The sequence below is a fragment of the Mirounga leonina genome, unplaced genomic scaffold (genome assembly GCF_011800145.1).
Source record: "Mirounga leonina isolate KUSES-001 unplaced genomic scaffold, KU_Mleo_1.0 Mir_92, whole genome shotgun sequence".
NCBI classification, from domain to species: domain Eukaryota; kingdom Metazoa; phylum Chordata; class Mammalia; order Carnivora; family Phocidae; genus Mirounga; species Mirounga leonina.
In genome coordinates, this window is record NW_023270852.1 from 17,648,884 (window position 1) to 17,672,682 (window position 23,799).

At 41.8% G+C, this 23,799-nt stretch overlaps 2 protein-coding genes across 3 annotated transcripts in view; one reads left to right on the forward strand and one right to left on the reverse strand.

The window, feature by feature from the left end:
• Positions 1-6,465, reverse strand: part of RSF1 (remodeling and spacing factor 1) — a 169,261-nt gene extending 162,796 nt beyond the window's left edge. The window contains exon 1 of one of the 2 annotated variants that reach the window (XM_034995350.1): positions 6,087-6,465. In XM_034995350.1, the coding sequence (XP_034851241.1) occupies positions 6,087-6,273 (187 nt within the window). In that variant the 5' untranslated portion in view covers positions 6,274-6,465. The remainder of the gene's footprint in view (positions 1-6,086) is intronic. The other variant, XM_034995349.1, reaches the window with a different exon arrangement.
• A 255-nt stretch (positions 6,466-6,720) lies between these two features.
• The window catches only part of AAMDC (adipogenesis associated Mth938 domain containing), a 38,987-nt gene continuing 21,908 nt past the window's right edge, over positions 6,721-23,799 (forward strand). The window contains exons 1-2 of the mRNA XM_034995430.1: positions 6,721-6,827; positions 19,788-19,937. Of these exons, the coding sequence (XP_034851321.1) occupies positions 19,806-19,937 (132 nt within the window). The 5' untranslated portion in view covers positions 6,721-6,827; positions 19,788-19,805. The remainder of the gene's footprint in view (positions 6,828-19,787; positions 19,938-23,799) is intronic.

Genomic DNA, 23,799 nt, shown 5'->3' on the forward strand with positions numbered 1-23,799 from the left:
CACAATGTTTACTGTACTTAGCATATACCAGATATTCAATACACATATTAAGTAAATGAAGTAGCTACTAAACGTTTACCTTTCAAGCAGAGATTTTAAAACACAGATAAATTTCAAGGGAAAACTAAAAAATAAGTAAATCAGTTTGGACTAACAAGCCCAATTTAGCCAGAAAAATCCTCTGTCCTGCGACAGTGCCCGCAACCTCCCTCCAAACCTTCACAACTTTTGGATACCTCAACTCTGTGATATACCAAAAATGATGGAGAAGAAATACATCTCTCTTTCCTTCTAATAAATGTCTACAGAATATTTCTTTATTCAAAAGTGGAAGAACCAAAACTGGACATTTTCAACCAAAACAGACTCTGGTTCCAACAATGCTACCATTAATGGTCTACCACTGTAGATCCATGCAACTCTCAGCATGTGCATCTGGTGAGATCTTTTGCTTAAAGCAACAAATAGTAGCTCCAGTTATGGTAAAGTCATCTTTCTACTTTGCAGAATTCACCTAAAAACAATTGTCACACGATTCAGTTAGCACCAGTAGGAGTCCCAGTCGTAACTCCAGTTATACATAAAAGGTACATTCTTTTGTAATGACATTTGACTGTAAGAGCTATATATTCAATCATTTAAAAATGCAAAAAACAAACCGAAACTAAAAGCGCACTAGTAAAATAAAATCTTTAAAAAAAATCAAACCAAAAATGAACGATTCAACTTATTTAATACCATACAAATAACTCAGTCAACCATAGTACCACCTAGGGGAATCACAACACATTATCCACACATACCTTAATAGATACAAATAACTTTTCAACCAATACCTATACAAAGACTACCTTTAAAGAATGAAAAAGTGCATTTTCCTCTTGAAAAAGAATGTCCTCTGAAGGGACAGCAAAGACACTTGGGAGCCCTGGATGTTAGCAATCCCACAAAGTCAATGTCCATTTTTACTTGCATCCATACCTCCCAATCATCCACTTTTAGTCAGAAGGAAGCTGGAGAAGTCCATACAGAGCACAGAATTAGGAGGGCAAAAGTTGACCATGAGGGAATGGGGCTCAAACAACACCTTCAGGGGCACTTGGCTGGCTCAGTCAGTAGAGCATGCAACAATTAGTCTTGGAGTTTTAAGTTCCCGCCCCATGTTGGGTGTAGAGATTACTTAAAAACAAACAAACAAACAAACAAAACAACACCTTCAGGGATGCCTGGGTGGCTCAGTCCATCCTCAATAGGATCCCAGAGTCCTGGGATCAAGTCCCACATCAGGCTCCTTGCTCAGTGGGGAGCCTGCTTCTCCCTCTGCCCCTCCCCCTCCCCCTGCTCATGCTCTCTCTCTCTCTCTCTCTGACAAATAAATAAATAAATCTTAAAAAAAAAAGCACCTTCAGTTGGCACACCCTTTTCCTATTCTAACTGCTAGCAACAAGAAATCTAAATTTTTTTCCTGACAGTTTCAGCACACAGGTGGACTCTGAAAAGAATGGTCTCAATAGCACCAATGGTTAGCTACATACACTTGAAATCAATCTCTGCACCTTGGTTTTCCTCCCTGCAAAATAAAGTCAAAATGGACATAGTACTCCTTTCTTTCCGGCAACAAAAACCAATGATAATCTCTAAAGCACAAGTTCCCAAGCTTTCTAAGTTCCTAACACCCTCAGCATTTCAGTAATTTTTTCACAACAGCACTAGGCCAAGAAATACTAACAGTTCCACGTATCAAGTTGTTAGTAGAGATTTTAAAAACTAATCTACCTTAGCTGAAAAAAAAATAATGTTTTTACTTCATTCTTAAATAATCACATTTACTTACAGAATGCATATTACAGTGAGGCAATGCACAACTTCTCAAACCTTGGAATCAAACTGGACACTGCTATTCTTATTTCCTATTTCTCACTGATTTTCATGCAGTATTTGCATTTGTCATAGCATATGCTATGTCATAACCCCCAAAAACCCAACTTCACAAAGACACATCATCCAAAGGAATGTAGCACGATCTAATGTTCAAATCAGGAACTATGTGAAACTAGTAAGTTTACCTGGCAACCAAGAGATGTCAAATACTGCTATATGTTCCTTGAATATTTAAACAACCACACAGCGCCTCTACAGGTTGGTGACAATACGTTGGGGTATCTTAGTGTAGTGTAGGAAACATGGCCCCTAGCAAGGTATTACATAATTTTGTGGCTTTGGACTCAGACAGACCTAGATTAGAAATCATGTTCTAGGGGTGCTGGGTGGCTCAGCTGGTTAAGCATCTGACTCTTGATTTCGGCTCAGGTCACGATTTCAGGGTCCCGGGATGGGGACCTGAGTTAGTCTCTAAGCTCACCAGGAAGTCTGCTTGAGATTCTCTCTCTCCCCCGCCTCCCCACACAAGCAAGCACATGCACTCTCTCCCCTCTAAAATAAATAAATAAATCTTAAAAAAAAAAATCAGACTCTACTAATAACTATATAATCTTGGACACTGGGCAGCTGAATCAACTTCCTAAACCTTAGTTTCTATGCCTGCCAAATAAGAGTAATAGTACCAACCTCAAAGAACAGTTACGAGGAATCAGATGATGTCTGTACATAATAAATGCTCAATAAATACTAGTTATTGTATCATTCACACTTAAACCAAATAAGCAGTCTAAGCTAAAGCCACAATGTCAAATAAAAACTTATAAGCAAATTTTTAGGGAAATGATCATAAAGTGCTTAAACAATGACCATATAGAGAATTACAGTCTCCTCCAAAGGATGCCATAATGACATACGTATGACAAAAAATGACCACGTAAAATGTTTTAAAATGGTAACTCAGAAGAATATACTTGCAAAAACACCTTTTAATGGACAATCACACTAGGAAAAACCAAAAGTTTTATAAACTAGGATTCTTTAAGCAACACTAAGAACTGCCTTTTAAAAATATAAGTTTAGGGCGCCTGGGTGGCTCAGTTGGTTAAGCGACTGCCTTCGGCTCAGGTCATGATCCTGGAGTCCCAGGATCGAGTCCCGCATCGGGCTCCCTGCTCGGCAGGGAGTCTGCTTCTCCCTCTGACCCTCCTCCCTCTCATGCTCTCTGTCTCTCATTCTCTCTCTCAAATAAATAAATAAAATCTTTAAAAAAAATAAAAATAAAAATAAAAATACAAGTTTACATACAGCAAAACTCAACTGATTATAACAAAGATTTTTCCCAAAGAGCGTAATAGCTCAATATTATACCTCTGCTCATACCCTTAGTCTCACAACATGCTAAAAATTTAACATTTTAATTCCAATGGACTTGTGTATCTTATAGCTCACAAACATCTTTAATAAAATTTGTAACATAAGAACACTGCAAGTGCTTGGTTTATGAAAGGATTTTTGAAATATTTCATTTGATCCTCAGATATTATCTCTATTTACTCAGGAGACGAGGTCTATAGAAATTAAATAATTTGCCCTGCAACTTATATATTACTGTTCCGTGCTAAAACCAGTGTCTTTTAACTCTTTCTAACACAACTCCTTTCCAAAAAAGACTCAGTATATCTTGTTAGTTGGACCAGTAATGTTTAATCCAACTGTTACAAGTAGGTTAACCATCATCAAAGGCCTGAAAAGCTTTTCCCTGCACAGTAATGTCATTTTACCTGCAGACTTTTCATTTGCCAAGTATCCTGAACTGTGTAACATTAATTAATGATTATTCTTAGGTCACATTATGACAAGATCTATTATTACAGATGCAACTATATCAATGGTAATACAGTGGCTGAGCCCACTGGTATAATCTCTCAGCACAGAATATATCTCATTTTTCACTTAGCTGGTGGCCCATTGTTCAATGAACTATAAACTGACCCTAATATTTTTTCTTCTATAACAAGCCAAATGCGGTGGCCAAAATACTTAAAAGGAATGGAAGGCAAGAAAACTTGTACACCACCCAGAATACAATGCCATCACAGGTCTATGCCTGCCTTTCAACTTGGTCCAAGCAAAATTCCAAAAACAATTTGTCAGCAATCCTTTTCCCCAAATTCCCAAATTTCTCTCAGATACATATACTATCACTTCCAAAAGTATCCTGAAAGCAAGTTACTAAGGCATTCTACTTCATAGTGACTACTTCTCAAAAACTTAAATGTAAATGCAATTTGATAATAAAATAACTATACTGGGAAGCTTAACTTTTAAAGAAATTCTGCAGGAAGTCTTTATATTATGTAACTTATCACCCCTATTTTATACTACATTTAAAAACTACCCTTTTAGGGGCACCTGGTTGGCTCAGCCGGTTAAGGGTCTGCCTTTGGCTCAGGTCATGATTTCAGGGCCTGGGATCCAGTCCCTTGTCAGGCTTCCTGCTCAGCTGGGAGCCTGCTTCTCCCTCTCCCTCTACCATTCCTCCTTGTGTGCTCTCACGCTCTCTCTCAAATAAATAAATAAAAATTTAAAAACCTACCCGATTATATGCCACAGTCTGTTAAGGGTAGAGATTTGGGCTATTGATAAGAAGAGATCTAGGCCTGTACCATAACTGCTAAATTAATCTGAGTCTTTGGTAGCCACATTTTCCCTATAGCTAATATTTTGAAAAACTTCACACCTGGCCCCTTCCTAGCAATGTGAATGCATTCTGTTAACAAACTCCTTCACTTCCACGGAGAATTGAAGAGCAACCTTGTTTTCTTAGAAAGGAAACAGCTATCTGTCTTATACAATACCCAGTCCACTTTAGCAACCTAACACGGACCAAAAAAAAAAAAAAAAAAGATCTATTTGGAAAACGTCTCTTCTCCAGCCAAGGGCTGTTCCCAGATAAAGGCAATGCTCAGAACACGGGGGGGGGGGGGGGGGGGGCCTCCTCTGAGGGAAGAAATATGCCAGGAAAGGAGAGGCATGGATCGGGAATAAATAAGGGTGAGTGCACGCGTTCGGTGTAAGGGCTGGAGGCAGTAAGCACAGCGCTGAGATGCTCCAGCGAAAGAACCACCAGCAGCAGCAGCAGCAGCAGGAAGTTTCAATGGGGCCGGGCAGAGCATGCGCCCTGCACCCGCGCGGTGGCCTTATGTGGAAGGAGCACCACTTGCGAACACCAATAATAGACCAGCAGCACCAGAGAGAGAAACATGAGCAACAAGCACCTTCTTCAACTGTTTCCCCCTCCGTCTGAGCCCCTCCTCCAGCCTACATACTAACCACCCCACCCCACCCTGCAAATGGGAGGGCGACTTCTTCCCCTAAGCCCTGCTGCCAAGATGAAGGGGGAAGGGATTAGGAAAGTGGGGAGATGCTTTTCTATTATTTGGGGGGAGGTGGGGAGAGGGAGGAGGAAAACTATGGGGGAGGAAAAATTAACCCTCTACCCTCCAAAGTGGAGGAGCTGAACCGACTTCGACCCCCAAAGCGAGAATGGAGGAGGACCCCCTCCCATGGGGGAGGAGCAAACCTCCCTACTCTGAGGAAGGAGTTTTGGGGGTTAAACCAGCCCTCGAGGGGAAGGGAAGAGAGACGCGAGCGACTCTCTTGGGGGAGTTCCCACTAGAGGGAGGGAGAGCTGAAGTGTCCGCTGGCCCCCGCCCACCCAGGTGGAGGGAGAGAAAGGGGCGCCCCGAGAAGATGAGCCCAGCCTCCCCCGAGATGGTGGGGAGGATGGTGGGAGGAGGGGAGGGAGCAAGGGAGGGGAGGAGGAGAAAAGCGCAAAGCTGGCCGGAACCTGCGCTCCCCTTCCCCCGCCACCCAGGGGGAGAAGGGGTGGAGGACCGGCCCCTGCCGCCGGGGGAACAGTCCCAGGGGCCGCGGACCAGCACAATGACCACTCCACGCCCCCAGCCCACACCTAGCCCGCGACGCCCCCACCCCCTCTCGGCGCCAGGCCCAGTGGCCCTAGGGGGTCTCTGCCCCGCCTCCCCACTGCCCAAGACCCTGGGGGCTGGGCGGAGAAGCCGAGCCGGGCGGAGCTGCGCCCCAGGGGAAGGACAGAGCCGCAGAGGCCCGGGATGTCCGTGTAGGGCGGAGAGAAGGAGCGTGCCAGGGCCGCTTCCCGCCGGGCGTTCGGGCCCCTCGCTTACCTTCTCCACTGCCGACGTCCGGCGGCGGCGCCTGCAGCACCCGCTCCAGCTCGGGAAACGGCAACTCAGGCAGGTCGAGCAGCGGCCCGTAGCGCTCCAAGAAGGAGCAGACTACGGCGAAGTTGGGGCACGAACCCGGGCAGCCCGGAGGAGCCATCGCGGCCGCCGCTGCTGCCGCCGCCGCCATTTTGAACTGGAGGATGGAGGAGGAGGAGGCGATGGGGGGGGAGTGGAGGGAGTTGGGGGCCGAGGAATGGCAGGGCAGCCTTGCGGACAACAGGAGGCGCTAGTGAGTGGGCTCCCCTGTGAATCCGAGCGTCTCAGGCACGGCGCCGCGATCCCACAATACAACGGCTGCTCGGAGCAGTCGAGAACCGAGTCAGACGGGGGAAAGAGAGGCGCTCTATGCCTTTCACTTTCCGCCCTCTTTCCGCCCCCCCTTCCCTCCCTCCATTTCGCCCCTCCCACCTTGGGTTTGCCACTGCCTCGTGTGACAGGGGGAATGAAAACAAGGGAAGCGGGGCAGGGAGGAGGACTGGAAGCTGAAGAGGCGGGACTTTTTAGGAGAGGTGGCCAATAGGCTTGGAGGGGGCGGGGCTTCGGGCGACGACTGGCTGAAAGGCGCTTTCAGGGCGGGGCGAGTGGGGGGAGCGCCCAGCAGAGACGGCCATAAAGAACCAAGGTGAGAGGTAAAGCGCGGAGCCGTTTGGGATCGCAGCTCTCCTGAAGAGAGGACGTTGGGTGAGTTTTGGGGGGGCTTCAGGAACTGAAACCGGGCTACCAGATGGTGGGGGGAGTTGGGGAGAGTGAATGAGAAGCAGAAAAAGGGAGAATAGAAAAAAAAAGCACGATTCTGGGAGAAGTTTGGAAAGGGGAAAGGTAGAGAGGTGCCCTTAATTTGGGGTTGGAATGGGACCTTTGTAAGGAGAATTGCTTGCCAAGCTTTACTGAGGGGTACTGCTGTCTACTGGGGTACAAGAATCTCAGCTGTGCCGGAAAACAGGGTCTGAGGACTCTGGGGGGCGAGAGTCCGAGGGAACCGCTCTGCTAGTATCACCTGTCTGAGGAGTTGGGGCCCTGGTAGGAGGTCACGCTCTGAAAGGACCAGCTCTTCAGGCAGACCAAGGTATGAGGGGACAGGGCCCTGCTGTGGTTGCCAGGGTGTGAGGGGAAGGGACTCTTGAGGCACGAGGATCTGATACGACGAGACTTATACGGGGACCAGGGTCAGAGGGTGGGCCAGGACTCCACTAAGAGGACTGACAGGATAAGCGACTGGGTGCAAGAGTAAAACAATTGTTAGAAAACAGGGTTTGGCTTCGTTGGGGGCAGCAGTGAGCATTCTCCCACAAAGAATCTCAGAAAACCATCAATCATGCAAAATAGAATGTGCAACTTGGGATGCAAGGTGCATTATGGTTAGAAGCCTGAGCTTTGTAAGTCAGCCGTACTTGGGTCCTAACAAAAGTGCTTCAGGCCATTGCAGAAGAGTCTGCGTTTCTTTGAACCTCTGTGAAGTGGGGGTGATAACTACTTATATCATAGGGTTTTACTAGCTATTCACAGTAAATTGATGAGCACAATGTCCAGGCACATTCATTGTAACTATTTTTAAAACGTTAGTTGCTATTACTGAATAAAGGAATTTCTAAAATTTAGATTGAATTCACGTATAATTTATATAGTCTACTACTTTGAGCTAGAATTTTCAGCATGCATTTTAAACTTACATAGTACCGGGGTGCCTGGGTGGGTCAGTCAGTTAAGCATCCGACTCGATACCAGCTCAAGTCTTGATCTCAGGGTCCTGAGTTCAAGCCTGGCATTGCGCTCCATGCTGGGCTTGAAGCCTACTTAAGAGAAAAAAAAAGTAAAAAAATGTTAAGGGACACCTTGGTGTTTCAGTTGGTTAAGTGCCTGCCTTCTGCTCGGGTCATGATCTCGGGGTCCTGGAATCGAGCCCCCTCACCTGGCTCCCTGCTTAAGGGGAGTCTGCTTCCCTCTGCTCCTCCCCCTACTTGTGCTCTCTCTCTCTCTCTCCCTCTCTCTGTCAAATAAATAAAATCTTTTAAACAATGTTAAAACTGGGGCACCTGGGTGGCTCAGTCGTTAAGCATCTGCCTTCGGCTCAGGTCATTATCTCGGGGTCCTGGGATCGAGCCCCACATCGGGCTCCCTGCTCAGCGGGAAGCCTGCTTCTCTCTCTCTCACTCCCTCTGCTTGTGTTCCCGCTCTCGCTGTGTCTCTCTCTGTCAAATAAATAAATAAAATCTTTAAAAAAAAAAAAAGTTAAAACTTACATAGCACCTACTTAAAAAGAATTTGAAACATATAAACCATGTAAAATCAGAAAATTTATGGTTATGGGGCACCTGGGTGGCTTAGTTGTTAAGCGTCGGCTGTGGGCTCAGGTCATGATCCCAGGGATCCTGGGATGGAGCCCCACATTGGGCTCCCTGCTCAGCGGGAAGCCTACTTCTCCCTCTCCCACTCCCCTGCTTGTGTTCCCTCTCTCGCTGTGTCTTTCTGTCAAATAAATGAATAAAATCTTAAAAAAAAAAAAAAGAAAGAAAAGAAAATTTATGGTTAAAAGAAGGTAAAATATACAGTATAGGCAAATAATTATATTGGGAACAGAGAAAATGCTTACAATTATTGAATTTTGTTCTGTATTTCTAGGAAAAAAAACAATGGTCTATATCATTCTCACTAGCTAAAGAAAAAATATTCATTTTTATCAAAAGAGAAAAACAACTAGGGGTGCCTGGGTGGCTCAGTCGGTTAAGCCTCCAACTCTTGATTTCAGGGTCGTTGAAATCAAGCCCCACTTTGGGCACAGCACTGAGCCTGGAGCCTGCTTAAGATTCTCTTGCTCCGGGCGCCTGGGTGGCTCAGTTAGTTAAGCGACTGCTTTCAGCTCAGGTCATGATCCTAGAGTCCCTGGATCGAGTCCCGCATCCCCACATCGGGCTCCCTGCTCGGCAGGGAGCCTGCTTCTCCCTCTGACCGTTCCCCCTCTCATGTGCTCTCTCTCTCTCATTCTCTCTGTCTCAAATAAATAAATAAAATCTTAAAAAAAAAAAAAAAAAGATTCTCTTGCTCCTTCTCCCTCTGCCCCTCCCCACTCAGGCGTGCGTGCTTTCTCTCTCTCTCTCAAAATAGAAATGAAAAAAAAGAGAGAAAAAGATCTATATTGTAAGTGGAATTTATAACCTAGAATACTGACTCCTAATCCTGAGTAATATACAAACTTTTTATTTTTTTTTTTAAGATTTTATATATTTGACAGAGAGAGAGAGAGCACAAGCAGGGGGAGTGGCAGAAGGAGAGGGAAAAGCAGATTCCCTGCTGAGCAGGGAGCCAGACAAGGGACTCAATCCCAGGACCCGGAGATCATGACCTGAGCCAAAGGCAGGCACTTAACTGACTGAGCCACACAGGCACCCCACAAACTCTTTTTAAAGGAAAAAAAAGGGGTTTTTTTTGAAATTTCTTAAATACTCTTGAAAATTCCACTTTAAGAAATACTACTATGAGAAATTAAAGGCAACAGAACAATGTGAATGTACTTCATGCCACTGAACTTAAAAATGGTTAAAAGAGTAAATTATAGGGATGCCTGGGTGGCTCAGTCCGTTAAGTGTCTGCCTTCAGCTCAGGTCGTGATCCTGGGGTCCTGGGATCGAGTTCCGCATCTGGCTCCTTGCTCAGCAGGGATCCTGCTTCTTCCTCTGCCTGCCGCTCCCCCCTGCTTGTGCTCTGTCTCTTTCTCTCTCACAAATAAATAAAATCTTTGAAGAAAAAGTAAATTTTATTTTATATATATTTTCCCACAACAAAAAAAGTAAAAAAACAAAAAAGAAAGTATAGTCTAACTTTGGGAAAATGTCTGTGGTTGTGAGTTATCATAGCAAAAGAGAAGTTTTCATTTAACGTGTAGTGAAATACTGTTTTAAGCAACACTGCTTAAACACAAGTCTAAATTAAAACATCAGTAGAACTCTCAAACTGCCAAGTATGTAGCTCTAGACCTGGGAAACTGAAGACCCCAGTTTAAGAAAAATCTGACCTAGAACACATTCTTAACAAGAGTTTTGCAGAAAGATACAAAAAAACTTAATAAGGTCGTTATTTAATTGACCTTAAATAAAGGGCAGATACACAACATTAAATAAAATTACATCTTTGTGAAGCAGAGAAAAGAACTTGTGAAGGAACTTTGATAGAACTTCCAACGTAATGAAGTTTTAATTACATCATTTTGTAACCCTTACCTCCAGCCCTTCCCTTCTAGGTTTTTTGTTTTGTTTTGTTTTTTTAAGATTTTATTTATTTATTTGACAGAGAGAGAGAGTACAAGCAGGGGGAGCAGCGGAGAGGGAGAAGCAGGCTCCCCTTACAGCGGGGGGAGCCCGATGCAGGACTCAATCCCAGGACCCCAGGATCATGACTTGAGCCGAAGGCAGTCCCTTAACCAACTGAGCCACCCAGGTGCCCTTCCTTTCTAGGTCTTCACTTTCAGCTATTCGAGTTCCTCACCTCCTACTCTTCCATGGGTTGTAAAATAATATACTAAAAGAAAGCCTTATACTATACTTTTCTCAATCCTCACACTGTTATTCAAAGAAAGACTGATAAATAAGGTTAGAGTTTCTCCCTTTTCTAATCCAGATTGGCATGGGAACAAAGTTCTTGGGTATCAGAAAGTTATATCCACCCAAAAGATAAGAAATGTTTTACTACAAGATTTAGATCATACCTTCAGAGCGCCTGGGTGGCTCAGTTGTTAAGAGTCTGCTTTCGGCACAGGTCGTGATCCCAGGATCCTGGGATCGAGCCCTACATCGGGCTCCCTGCTCAGCAGGAAGCCTGCTTCTCCCTCTGCCCCTCCACCTGCTTGTGCTCCCTCTCTTGATGTGTCTCTGTCAAACAAACAAACAAATAAATAAAAGATTTAGATCATACCTTCACTAAGTCTGTTCTTGAAAAGAAAAGAAACACACACTTATAATTACACCATCTCTTTTTGCCTTTCTGGACCCAGAGAAGTTGTGGGTTATAAGAGTCTAATCCCAGTTGATGCAGTTAAGTGACTGAGTTATACACATCAGACTAGAATATAAAGATAGAGTAGCCTTAAAAAAAATCTGTAATTAATTTATTGCTACTGCCATGAAGTTGCCTTCAAACAAGCATTAAATTATCTACACTCAGTCTAACTTTGTTTATGAATAAGCGATTTCTTAAGATGGTTCATATTTCACATCCTATAGGGAAAAAAGAAAACTTGTTCATTCAAAATTAATGGCTAGTTTATTCAAAATACCAAAAAGTCTAAAACAACACAAATGTTCATCAACAGAAGAATGGATGAATAAATTGTGATTGATTCTTGCAACAGACTACTATTCATACTAATATACACTTGATACTACAACGTGAGTGAATCTCAAAGCCTGTTGAGTGAAAGAAGACAGACACAAAAAATAGGTACTATACAATTCCAGCAATATGATGGTCTAATCTAGGGGAATAGAAGTCAAATTAGTGGTTTCATTTGAGCTTTGAAAGAGTGACTAGAAAGTTACACAAGGCAACTTTCTGGATACTTTCTGTATCTTGATTGGCAAGTTTATACATTTGTCAAAAGCCTTTTTTTTTAAGATTTGTTTATTAGAGAGAGAGAGAGAACAAGCAGGGGGAGGGGCAGGCAGAGGGAGAGGGAGAAGCAGGCTCTATCCCAGGACCCTGGGATCACCACCTGAGCTGAAGGCAGACTCTTAACTGCCTGAGCCACCCATGTGCCCCCATTTATCAAAACTCCTTAAATTCTAAACAATATCTGTGCAATTAGCAGAATGTAACTGTGCTTCGATTTTAAAATTTAATGGCTTATCCCTCAATTATCCCAAATTGCATTGATAATTCTGCCTTACAACAGAATAACTAATACATATTTCTGTCTCCACAAGATACTATCTTTGCATTTGTTACACATATTTTTTAACAGACACTGTAAGCCTGGTAAATGTATATTGAGGTGAATTGGATTTAGTTGTGGAGCCAATTTGGGGAATTACCAGTCATGAGTAAATTTACATCGGTTTGTTTAAAGTTCACTTTTTTTTTTCAGATTTATTATTTGAGAGAGAAAGAGCACATGTGCGCACAGGGGGAGGGGCAGAGGGAGAGAGAAAAGGAGAGAAGCAGACTCCCTGCTGAGCAGGAAGCCCAGCAACTTGGAGCTCCGTCTCAGGACCCTCAGATCTTGACCTGAGCAGAAATCCAAAGTCAAGACACTCAGCCAACTGAGCCACCCAGGCGCCCCTAGAGTTCACTTTTTAAAGAGTTAATACATGTGATGTGTGTGTGTATATATGTTAGATGTAGAGAAAAGGCTATTAAGTGTCAACAGAAATAGGAATCTGTGTCCTTCAAGATAGTTTAATAAGAAAATGTACAGAAAGAAAGACAAGTTGTAATATAAACAAGATTTAAACCAGCCTTTTTCTTTTCCTAAGGATAATCAAATTCTGTGTTGCTGCAGAGTTCTACTCATTGAAGAGAGCACTTTTAGAAGTGTCTTACCATCTTTTTTTTAAAGAGTTATGCATTAGTCTATTCTTTTCTCTTAAAAGAATGGCGGAGACTAATTTCTCTGGTGGAATAAAGATTTTTACTAAAAAAATTTATGTAGGAAACTACTGATATTAAAATGTATTATACCTCATATTGTTGCTATGTGTCTACCTGTTTTAACTTTACTATTAGATAATTGAGGGCAGGGATCACATTATGCAGTTTGGTATCTTGTGCAGCAAAGACTAATATTCACTAATGTGGACTAGAAAGGTTATACTGGCTGTTAAGATATTAAGATACTGTACTTACATGCTAATTGCAGAAGAACCCCTGCCCTGAGTGAGCCTCCTAAGTAATCCCTGGCACACTGGCTACCCAACTTACTTTCTAACAACTCCCAGCAACTGAACATTCAATACACAAACAGCAGACCCTATTCCAGCATCCCACTCCCATTTCGATGTAGCCAGTGCACATGCTTCCCTCATTATTTATTTTGAATATAGCCTTAGCCTACAGTAATGTTTTTTAAACTATGGGTCATGACCCATTAGTTGGTTTTAAAATCAATTTGGTGGATCAAGACCAAAATTATATTAAAAATGAAAAAGTAAAAATAGAACAGTACTAAAAAGAGGGGGGTGCTAAAAAAAAAAGAACAGAAAATAGTGTATCACATAAAATAAGGATAAGTATGATAAGTATATTGCAGGAAATAGATATGAAATATGTATGTTTGCAGGTGTGTGTGTTATAATATAAAATGTATTTGTTGCTGTGGTTTAGACAAAGAGTTTGAAACACATTCCCTTAGCTTTACATGTGGAGGAAAATGAATGAATGAATGTCTGGATGAATGAACAAATCAGATCTTTATCACTTAATTATGGCGAAGGAAACAGATATTATTAGGTAAAATTTCTGTTTTAACTCCATAGTCCTAGATGAAATCTAAGCATGACTACAGTAGTTATTGTATATTTTTCATTCAGTAAAATTTTATGGTATGTGTGACCCATCAGTTCTCCTAGTGCCGAGCAGAACTAGATTGCAAAAGTATTTCTTCAATACTATTAAGATGACATTTGGGGGCGCCTGGGTGACTCAGTCAGTTAAGCGTCTGCCTTTGGCTCAGTTCATGATCCTGGAGTCCTGGGATCCAGCCCTGTGTTGGGCTCCCTGCTCGGCGGGGGGGCCTGCTTCTCCCTCTCCTTCTGCCCTTCCCATACCCTCCCCTCGTACTCGCTCTCTCGTGTGCTCTCTCTCTCTCAAATAAATAAATAAAACCTTTTTTAAAAAAAGACATTTGGATATCTGGTGAATCATTAAGATAAGTTGTGTCAAAATCTTTAAGTTGCAAGTAAAAGACAAATAGGCTTAAACAATAAAGGAAATTTATTACCTTAAATCATTGAAAAGACCGGTGGTAGCTCATGCTTGAGGTATGGTCTGTTCAGGTGGTAACACTCTTAGTATGTCTCTCTGTGTTGCCTTCCTCTGCGTGGGCTGAATTTTCAGACTGATTTCCCTTTTGGTACTGGCAGTTTTAAGGTACCCTTCTATATTCTATTCATCCCAGCCTCAGTATCTCAGAATTTCCCCCAAAAAGTCCCCAAACTGACACTGATTGGCACATCTCAGCTCACATATCCAACCATTCAGCCAGTGTGACCAGTGTAGAAAGTGAAAGTAATTGATGTACTCAATGCATTAGCCTAGGTCAGTGCTTCGCTCCTACAGCTAGAGATACAAAGGTCAGTGCTTCATTCCTAAAGCTAAAGGTTTATCAAAACCACAAGGAGGGGGTGCCTGGGTGGCTCAGTCAGTTAAGCGGCTGCCTTCGGCTTGGCTCCGGTCATGACGTCAGGGTCCTGGGATCGAGCCCCACATGGGGAGCCTGCTTCTCCCTCTCCTTCCCGCTTGTGCTCTCTCTCACTATCTCTCTCTCTCAAATGAATAAATAAAATCTTAAAAAAAAAAAAAAACATACACACAAGGAGTCAATGCCTCAAGAGCCCTAATATACATGAAGAAAAAACTGATAGAATTGAAAGGAGAAACAGAGAATTCAGCAATACTGCTTGGAGACTTCAATACTCCACTTTCAATAATGGTCATCTAGGAAAACTAGGAAGAATGTCAACAAAAAAATAGGCTTGAAAATACTATAAAATAGCTAGACCTAGGGGCGCCTGGGTGGCTCAGTTGGTTAAGTGTCTGCCTTCAGCTCAGGTCATGGTCCCTGGGTCCTGGGATCGAGCCCCGCATCAGGCTCCCTGCTCCGCGGGAAGCCTGCTTCTCCCTCTCCCACTCCCCCTGCTTGTGTTCCCTCTCTTGCTGTGTCTCTCTCTGTCAAATAAATAATAAAATCTTAAAAAAAAAGAATAGCTAGACCTAACAGACACCTATGGACGCTGCACAAACATAGTGAATACACATTTTTCTCAAGTGCACATGGAAAATTCTCCAAGGTAAACCATGTGCTAAGGCATAAAAAAGAAGTCTCAACAAATTTAAAAGTGTTCAAATTATGCCAAATGTGTTTTCCAAACATGGAGTTAGACCAGAATCAAAAACAAGAAAATTTGGAAAACTCATTTATATGCTGATATTAAGTGACAGACACTGAAATAATCAATGGTTCAAAGAAGAAATCTCAAGGAAAATTAGAAAATACTTTTAGATGGATAAAAATGAAAACATAAGATATCAAAACTTAGGGGATGCACCTAAAGCACTCCTTAAAAGAAATATGCAGCTGTATGTAAATACTTGTATTAAAAAAGATGACTTGTATTTAAAAAGCCTAACTTTCCATCTTTAAAAAACTGAAAAAAAGTGGTGCACCTGGGTGGCTCAGTCGGTTAAGCGTCTGCCTTCAGCTCAGGTCATAATCTCAGGGTCCTGTGATTGAGTCCCACATTGAGCAGGGAGCCCACTTCTCCCTCTCCCCCCTGCTCATGCTCTCTCTCTCTTGCTATCTCTCTCTCTCTCTCAAATAAATAAATAAAATCTTTTTTTAAAAAACTGGAAAAAAGCAAACTAAACACAAAATGAATAGAAGGAAGGAAATAATAAAGATAAGTATAGATATTAATGAAATAGAGAATAGAAAAATAGAGAAAAGCAACAAATCCAAAAGTTGATTCTTTGAAAATAACCACAAAATTCACACATCTTTAGCTAGACTGGCCAAGATGAAAATAGAAAAGTCAAGAAACTAAAATCTGAAATGAACAAGGGGACATCACTATCCATAGTAATTTTAAAAAGGATTATAAAGGAACATTATAAATAACTGTATGCCTACAAATCAGATAATCTAAAGGAAGTGAACAAATTCCTAGAACAGAAACTATTGAAACGCAAGAAAATCTGAATGGAATTATAACTAGTAAAAAGATTGAATTAGGAATTTGAACCCCCCCACCCCCTCCCCAAAAGACCAAGAAAGACACCAAGAGTACTAATGCACAGAGAAAAGGCCATGTGGGGACAAAGAAAAAGAAAAAAAGCAAGGAGGAATCCATCTGCAAGCAGGAAGAGAGGCGCCTCTCTTGATCTTGGACTTCCAGCCTCCAGACTGTGAGAAAATCAATTTCTGTTTTTTAAGCCACTCAGTCTGCCATATTGTGTTATGGAAGCTTTAGAAGACTAACACAGAAGTCTTTCTCAACACTCATTAACAACTCATTATACTTCCCTTATACCACTTTTCTTTTTCTTTTTTTTTTTTTAAAGATTTTATTTATTTATTCATGAGAGACAGAGAGAGAGAGAGAGAGAGAGGCAGAGGGAGAAGCAGGCTCCCAAGGAGCAGGGAGCCCGATGCGGGACTCGATCCCAGGACCCCGGGATCATGACCTGAGCTGAAGGCAGACGCTCAACCATCTGAGCCACCCAGGCGCCCCCCTTACACCACTTTTCAAAAGTTACTTCATATTAAAAAAAAATTACCTTAAAAAAGTATAGTTATTTATCAGGCTCCCTGCTCGTCAGGGAGTCTGCTTCTCCCTCTGGCCCTCCCCCCTCTCATGTGCTCTCTCTCATTCTCTCTCTCTCAAATAAATAAATAAAATCTTTAAAAAAAATATATAGTTATTTGTCTTCTCTCCTCTAGGGTAATATTAGTTCCTAAGAACAGGAATCATGTCTTATAAATTTGTATCTTCCTCCCATAGCACCTAAAATAATGTGTTTATGTACTTTGCTATGTATTTTAAAAATGGATATTCAGTATTTGAAGCTGCAAAAATGGATTAGTAGTTATTTTTTTTTAAAGATTTTATTTATTTATTTGAGAGAGAGAGAATGAGAGAGAGAGAGCACATGAGAGGGGTGAGGGTCAGAGGGAGAAGCAGGCTCCCCGCTGAGCAGGGAGCCCAATGCGGGACTCGATCCAGGGACTCCAGGATCATGACCTGAGCCGAAGGCAGTCGCTTAACCAACTGAGCCACCCAGGCGCCCGGATTAGTAGTTATTAATGATAGGCAGAAGTATCACTTTGCTAATATGTTTATTTGGAGATTAAATATGGTTTAAGGACATATATATAGGTGCCAAATTGACAAGGGGTGGACTGTGATGGTTAGTTTTAAATGTCAATTTAGCTAGGCTACAGTACCCAGTTATTCAATCAAATGCTAAATCTAAGGGTTACTTGACGGTGTTTTGTAGATGTTAACATCTACAATCAGTTGACTTTTAAATAAAGGAGATTGTCCTCGATATTCTTGGTACGTCTCAACCAATCAGTTGAAAGACCTTAAAAGCAAAACTGAGGTTTCCTTCAGGAAGAAGAACCAACACATTGTTACTACAATGACAACTTCTGCCCAAGAGTTAGCAGCCTGCCAACCTGCCTAGACATTTTGGACTGGCCGCTCCCCACAAGTACATGAGACACTTCCTTGAAATAAATCTCATAATATGCATGATCTACTGGTTCTGTTTCTCTGTAGAACCTTGACTATTACAATTAACCTTTTAGTTATTTTACTTATAAATACTAGAATTTGTATGATTCTTTTTTTGAAAAGTCTTCCTCTTTATTGCAATTCTATGTTGAGTAAGTTATTGTCATCGTAATTTTGTTTAATTCTTTATATATGGTTTCTTTAGTTCCCTGAATATATTTATAATAATTTCTTTGAAATCTTTGCTAAAGCAAACATATGGGAACACTCAGATACAGTTTCAGTTGATGAGTATGGTTCATATTTTTTGTTTCTTTGCATGTCTTTTTGTTTAAAGGTTTTATTAATTTGAGAGGGAGAGAGTATGAGCAGGGAGAGGGGCAGAGGGAGAAGCAGACTCCCTGCTGAGCAGGGAGCCTGACTTGGGGCTCGATCCCAGGACCCTGGGATCATGACCTGAGCTGAAGGCAGACACTTAACCGACTGAGCCACCCAGGTGCCCCCGTTTCTTTGCATGTCTTACAATTTTTTGGTCAAAACTGAATATTTTAGATAGTATATTAAAGTCTGGATTCTGATTTCACCCCCCGCATGTTATTCTTTGTACTTAATCACTTGCCTAGACTAAATCTGTGAATTCTATCTCCCATGCAATGTGTGGCCACTGGGATCTGTTTTTAAATTTTATTCATTTTTTAAAATTTATTATTTTTATTTATTTATTTATTTATTTATTTATTTATTTATTTATTTATTTATAATCTCTACACCTAACATGGGACTTGGACCATGACCCCGAGATCAAGAGTCACATGCTCTTCCAACTGAGCCAGCCAAGCACCCCTTTAATTTTTATTCTTTTTTTTTTTTTTAAGCTTGGCTTCCTAGGGGTCTCCTCTGTGTCTATATAGCTTTGTGTTCAGTCAAAGAAAGATTGTGCTCAAATACCTCACGCCAGTAAGACTTTTACTCTGTACTTGTGGGTCAATGCGTGCACTGAGGAGTATGCAATGTTCAGACTGTTTTCATTTCTTGCCTGGCTTTTACATTATTCTAAGTCCTCTTGAGCCATCTTGCTTCTCAATTTTGCATGTGCTGTTGGCTCCACAAGCCCAAAATGTTTGCATGATTTAGGCCTCCTCGGTTTTTGTCTTTGATACATACACTCACAGCATTTGGTCCACTCCGGATATGTGGAGAGCTCATCAAGGCCCCTATGGCTATGTCAGCTCTGAGAAATTCCTGTTAAATCCCTGCCTACTCTGCAAATCCATTGCTTGCCCCAAACAGGCCCACGATAGCAAGGAAGCAGAGCCACCTGCCATCCATATTTGCTTGCCACTGAGATCACCAATTTAATATATAATGCTCTAAATTAATCAAGCCTCCTCTGGCCAAAGCAACAAGACTGTTGTTGATTTTCATATCCTGCCTCAACCAAGTTGAATCTCTGTGCCAACTGAACTGATTGAGGGCATGACAGTAATCCCAGACAGGAACAACAAGCCATGTTACTGTCCTCCGAAATTCAGTGGTTTTCATAAATAAGTGTTTCTCAGCTTATAGTATGCCTTTATTATTTCTAGAGTATCAAGTTATTATTTTGAAAGGTTTATCCAGCTTTATACTTGCTTTTTGGAGAAATGATGTGTCAACCTCCTCACTCCATTATGCTGAAGTAAATCTTTTAATTTTATCTCTCAAAAAATATCAAGAATTCCATCCAGTTTGAGAAGTAATGTAGTATCTAGTATCAAATGATTCAGGATCCCAAGAGTTAGCATTTTACTTTTTATTTATTTTTTTTAAAGATTTTATTTATTTATTTGACAGAGAGAGACACAGCGAGAGAGGGAACACAAGAGGAATTGGGAGAGGGAGAAGCAGGCTTCCCGTGGAGCAGGTAGCCCAATGTGGGGCTCGATCCCAGGACCCTGGGACCATAACCTGAGCCGAAGGCAGACGCTTAACAACTGAGCCACCCAGGCACTCAACATTTTACTTTTTAGACCTCTAGAGAAGAAGTCACAACCATGTAAATGACAAAGATGCTTCTTAACTCATAAGGGACTAGGGTTTACTGCATTTTGTATATAGTATTATATTTTAAAATACATTTTTGTATATAGTATAGCTCCTGTCTTTTGGAGTTGTTTCATCCTTACTTCATAACTTATTTAACATATTTTTCTTTTAATTTCAGAGTTCAGTTAAGTTCCTTATGTCCTCCCCTGAAATTGCTTCCCTATCATGGGGGCAAATGAAAGTACAAGGCTCTACTAAAACCTATAAGGACTGCAAAGTGTGGCCAGGGGGAAGTCGGGTTTGGGATTGGAGAGAAACAGGAACTGAGGTAAGCTATTAGTGTTTGGTTGACATTGCATAAGGCTGACCAAGTGATTTCCAACCTCCTAAGCCATAATGACCAAGTGAAAGTAACTATTCCTGTTATTCCTCTCTCTCTCTCTCAATATAAAGCACATACCACAAACTCACTCTTTTTTTTCAAAGATTTTATTTATTTATTTGAGAGAGTGAGCCAGAGAGAGAGCAAGCAGGAGCAAGGGGAGGGGTGGAGGGAGAGGGAGAAGCAGACTCCTCACTGAGCAGGGAACCCCATGCAAGCTCCCTCCTGGGACTCCAGAATCATGACCTGAGCCGAAGGCAGAGCTTAACCAACTGAGCTACTCACGTGCCCCCTAACTCACCCTTTTAAAGTATGCAATTCAATGGACTTTTTTTTTTTTTTTAAAGATTTTATTTATTTATTTGAGAGAGAGAGAATGAGAGACAGAGAGCATGAGAGGGAGGAGGGTCAGAGGGAGAAGCAGACTCCCCGCCGAGCAGGGAGCCTGATGCGGGACTCGATCCCGAGACCCCAGGATCATGACCTGAGCCGAAGGCAGTCGCTTAACCAACTGAGCCACCCAGGCGCCCTTCAATGGACTTTTTATTGGCATAAACTTGTGCAATATTTACCAGTGCTAATTCCAGAATATACTTACCACCTCAAAAGGAAACCTCATAACCATTAGCATTCACTCCCCTTTCTTCCCTTCCTTCTCTCCCCTCAACTCCTGCAACTACTAATCTACTTTTCTTTTTTAAAGATTTTATTTTTTTAAGTAATCTTTACACCCAGTGTGGGGCTCAAACTAAAAACCTGAGATCAAGGGGCACCTGGGATCGAGCCCCGCATCGGGCTCCTTGCTCTGCAGGGAGCCAGCTTCTCCCTCTCCTCCCCGCTTGTACTCTCTCACTGTCTCTCCTTCTCTCTCAAATAAATAAATAAAATCTTAAAAAAACAAAACAAAACAACTCTGAGATCAAGAGTTGCATGCTCTTCCAACTGAGCCACCCAGGCTCCCCTAGTCTACTTTCTTTGCTATAGATGTGCTTATTCTAGACTTTTCTTATGAAAAGAATCATTCAGTTCTCTTAGGTATAGACCTAGGATTGGAAATGCTGGTCATATGACAACTCCAGATTTAATCTTTTGAGGAACTGCCAAATTGTTTTCCAAAGCAAACGCACTATTTTACATTTTAGAGTTTAGGAATTATGAAGGTTCCAATTTTTCTAAATCTCTCCTCACTGACACTTAGTATTGTTTGTTTTGTTTTGTTTTTATTATATATCATCTTGGGGGATGTGAAATGTTATCTCATTGTGGTTTGAACTTGCATTTCCCTTGTATTATACTTCCTCCAGTATTCTCACTGGGCCATGGCCAAGATAGAGGTTGGGTGAAAGAAGAGAGCGCCTGCCTCCTGACCACATTCACTTAGGACTTAGTCTCAGCAACAGACAGCTGGGGGCGGGATGAGAAACACTTAAGTCCTGTTTCTCCCAGGAACAAAGCCTTCCAGCTGGTAGCTGAGACAGGAAACAATTCTGTGTTCTTGGCTGCAGCAGTCTGGCTGGAGTCTCCACCTCACTAAGCTGGGGGGCCGGAGCACGGGGGGGGGGGAGGGGTCAGGCAATAGTCTTCCTGAAAAACCACAGATACTCACCTTTCCTACCAAATATTTATAGATTTTCTTGAAGAGATGTTTCTCCATTTGCTGTTTGCTCTTAGGATAATTTCCAAAGGCTTTGAGTGGTTTCTTTTTTTCCAATTTTTTTTTATTGGGGTGGGTGTAAAATTTGTTTTTGTTTTTGTTTTTTGTAGGTTTTTTTAGTTTTTCTTTGCTTCCTTTAATAATTTTCATTTTGGAGCAGGTCATAGGGCTCTTCATGCTGTAATGATGAAAGTGGATCTTTCAGTTTTGAAAGATAATTTTGCTTGATACATAATTCTTGGTTAAAAGTCTTCCTGGGGTGCCTGGGTGGCTCAGTTGGTTAAGGATCTGCCTTTGGCTCAGGTCATGATCCCAGGGTCCTGGGATCAAGTCCCGCATTGGGCTCCCTGCTCAGTGGGGAGCCTGCTTCTCCCTCTGCCGGCTGCTCCCCCTGCTTGTGCTCTCTTTCTCTCTCTCTGACAAATAAATAAATAAAATAAAAATAAAAGTCCTTTTCTTTTAGCACTTTGAATATGTCATCCCACTTTTTGGGCTTCATCGGTTACTAATGAGAAACAAACTGTTAAAGGTTCCTTGGACTTGACAAGTCATTTCTCTCTTGCTACTTTCAAAATTCTTTGTCTTTTGCTTTTGACGATTTCACTGTGATGTGTCTACACATGAATCACTTTGAATTTATCCTACTTGGAATATATTGAACTTTGTGGATGTGTACAGTGTTGTTTTTTGTCAAATTTGGGGAATTTTCAGCCATTCTTCAAATATCCTTTCTGTCCCTTCTGTGTCTCCTCTCCTGTGATACCCATTATGAGTATATTGTAGTGTTAAATGGTAGTCCCTCAGGTGTCTGAGGCTTTGTTCATTTTCTTCATTCTTTTCCCCTTTTTCTCAAATTGGATAATCTCAATTGATGTATTTTTCAGTTTTGCTGATTCTTATCTGCGATTGAGCCTGTTAGTGAAATTTTCACTTGATTATTGTACTTTTCAACTCCAGCATTTCTATTTTGTCCTTTAAAAAATAATTTCTGTCTCTTTATTGATATTCTCTATTGTCCTCATGCTTTCCTTTAGTTCTTTGAATATGGTTTCCTGAAATAATGATTAGACAGAGGTGTCTTTATATGCCTGCAACCAGTAGGTGTTCCAGTGTTTGCTGAGGGGCTCTATGCAATTTGGGGTATGTAGTCAACACTCAGCCAGGCTGTTTAAAATTCTGCCTATTTCTTACTTATGTAGAGTCTCAAGGTCAGCCAGAGTGGTGAACTTAGGGCTTTCTCATGTCATTCCTGAGTATGTGCACAATCCTGGAAGTGTATTGCCATTTCAATACCAAGGTTCATATCAGAACTTTTCAAAGCCCTCTATGGACATCTTATTTCCCAGTTTTCCCTTTTGAGTTTTTTGGTTGACCTCTTGTTTGCCCTATTGTCCAATGCATCAGGCAACCACATTGTTAAACATTTGTCTCTGATAGTTTTGGACAAACTTCTTTGGGTGTGGTGGTGGGGGAAGAGATTTACACTGGCAAACTCCAAGTCAGATAAAATAAAGACAGCCTATGAGTTGGGTTGTCCAGAGAACCATCAGACAGGTCAAATAATGACAGTTTTTTGGGAGTGGAGGTTTGAGGGAGTTTTGATCCATTATTCCATCTTGTGTGACTTCCAGACTGGTAGTTTTCACTGTGATTGTTGCTTTTCAAGGCTACCACAAAACTGGAGATGGACTAGATTAGAATAGGGGAAGTTAAAATTGCACAAAGCTCACTTTTCAGCGATCTTTTTTTTTTTTTTTTTTTTGTAATCAACACACCCTGAATTACTGGAAACCTTTGTTAACTTCCAGAGAACAGAGTAAATTTATTTTTACACTTCTTCCATTATTCTCATTGCTTTTATGACAAAGAGGATTTTCAGAGGTTCTTCACAACAATTTCTCTGATATCACTCAGAAATTACTGTTTTGGGGGTGCCTGGGTGGCTCAGTTGGTTAAGCGTCTGTCTTCGGCTCAGGTCATGATCCCAGTGTCCTGGAATTGAGCCCCGCATTGGGCTCCCTGCTCAGTGGGGAGCCTGCTTCTCCCTCTGCCTGCTGCTCCTCCTGCTTGTGTGCTCTCCCTCTCTCTCTCTGACAAATAAATAAATAAAACCTTAAAAAAAAAAAAAAGAAAGAACTGTTTTGGATTCATACT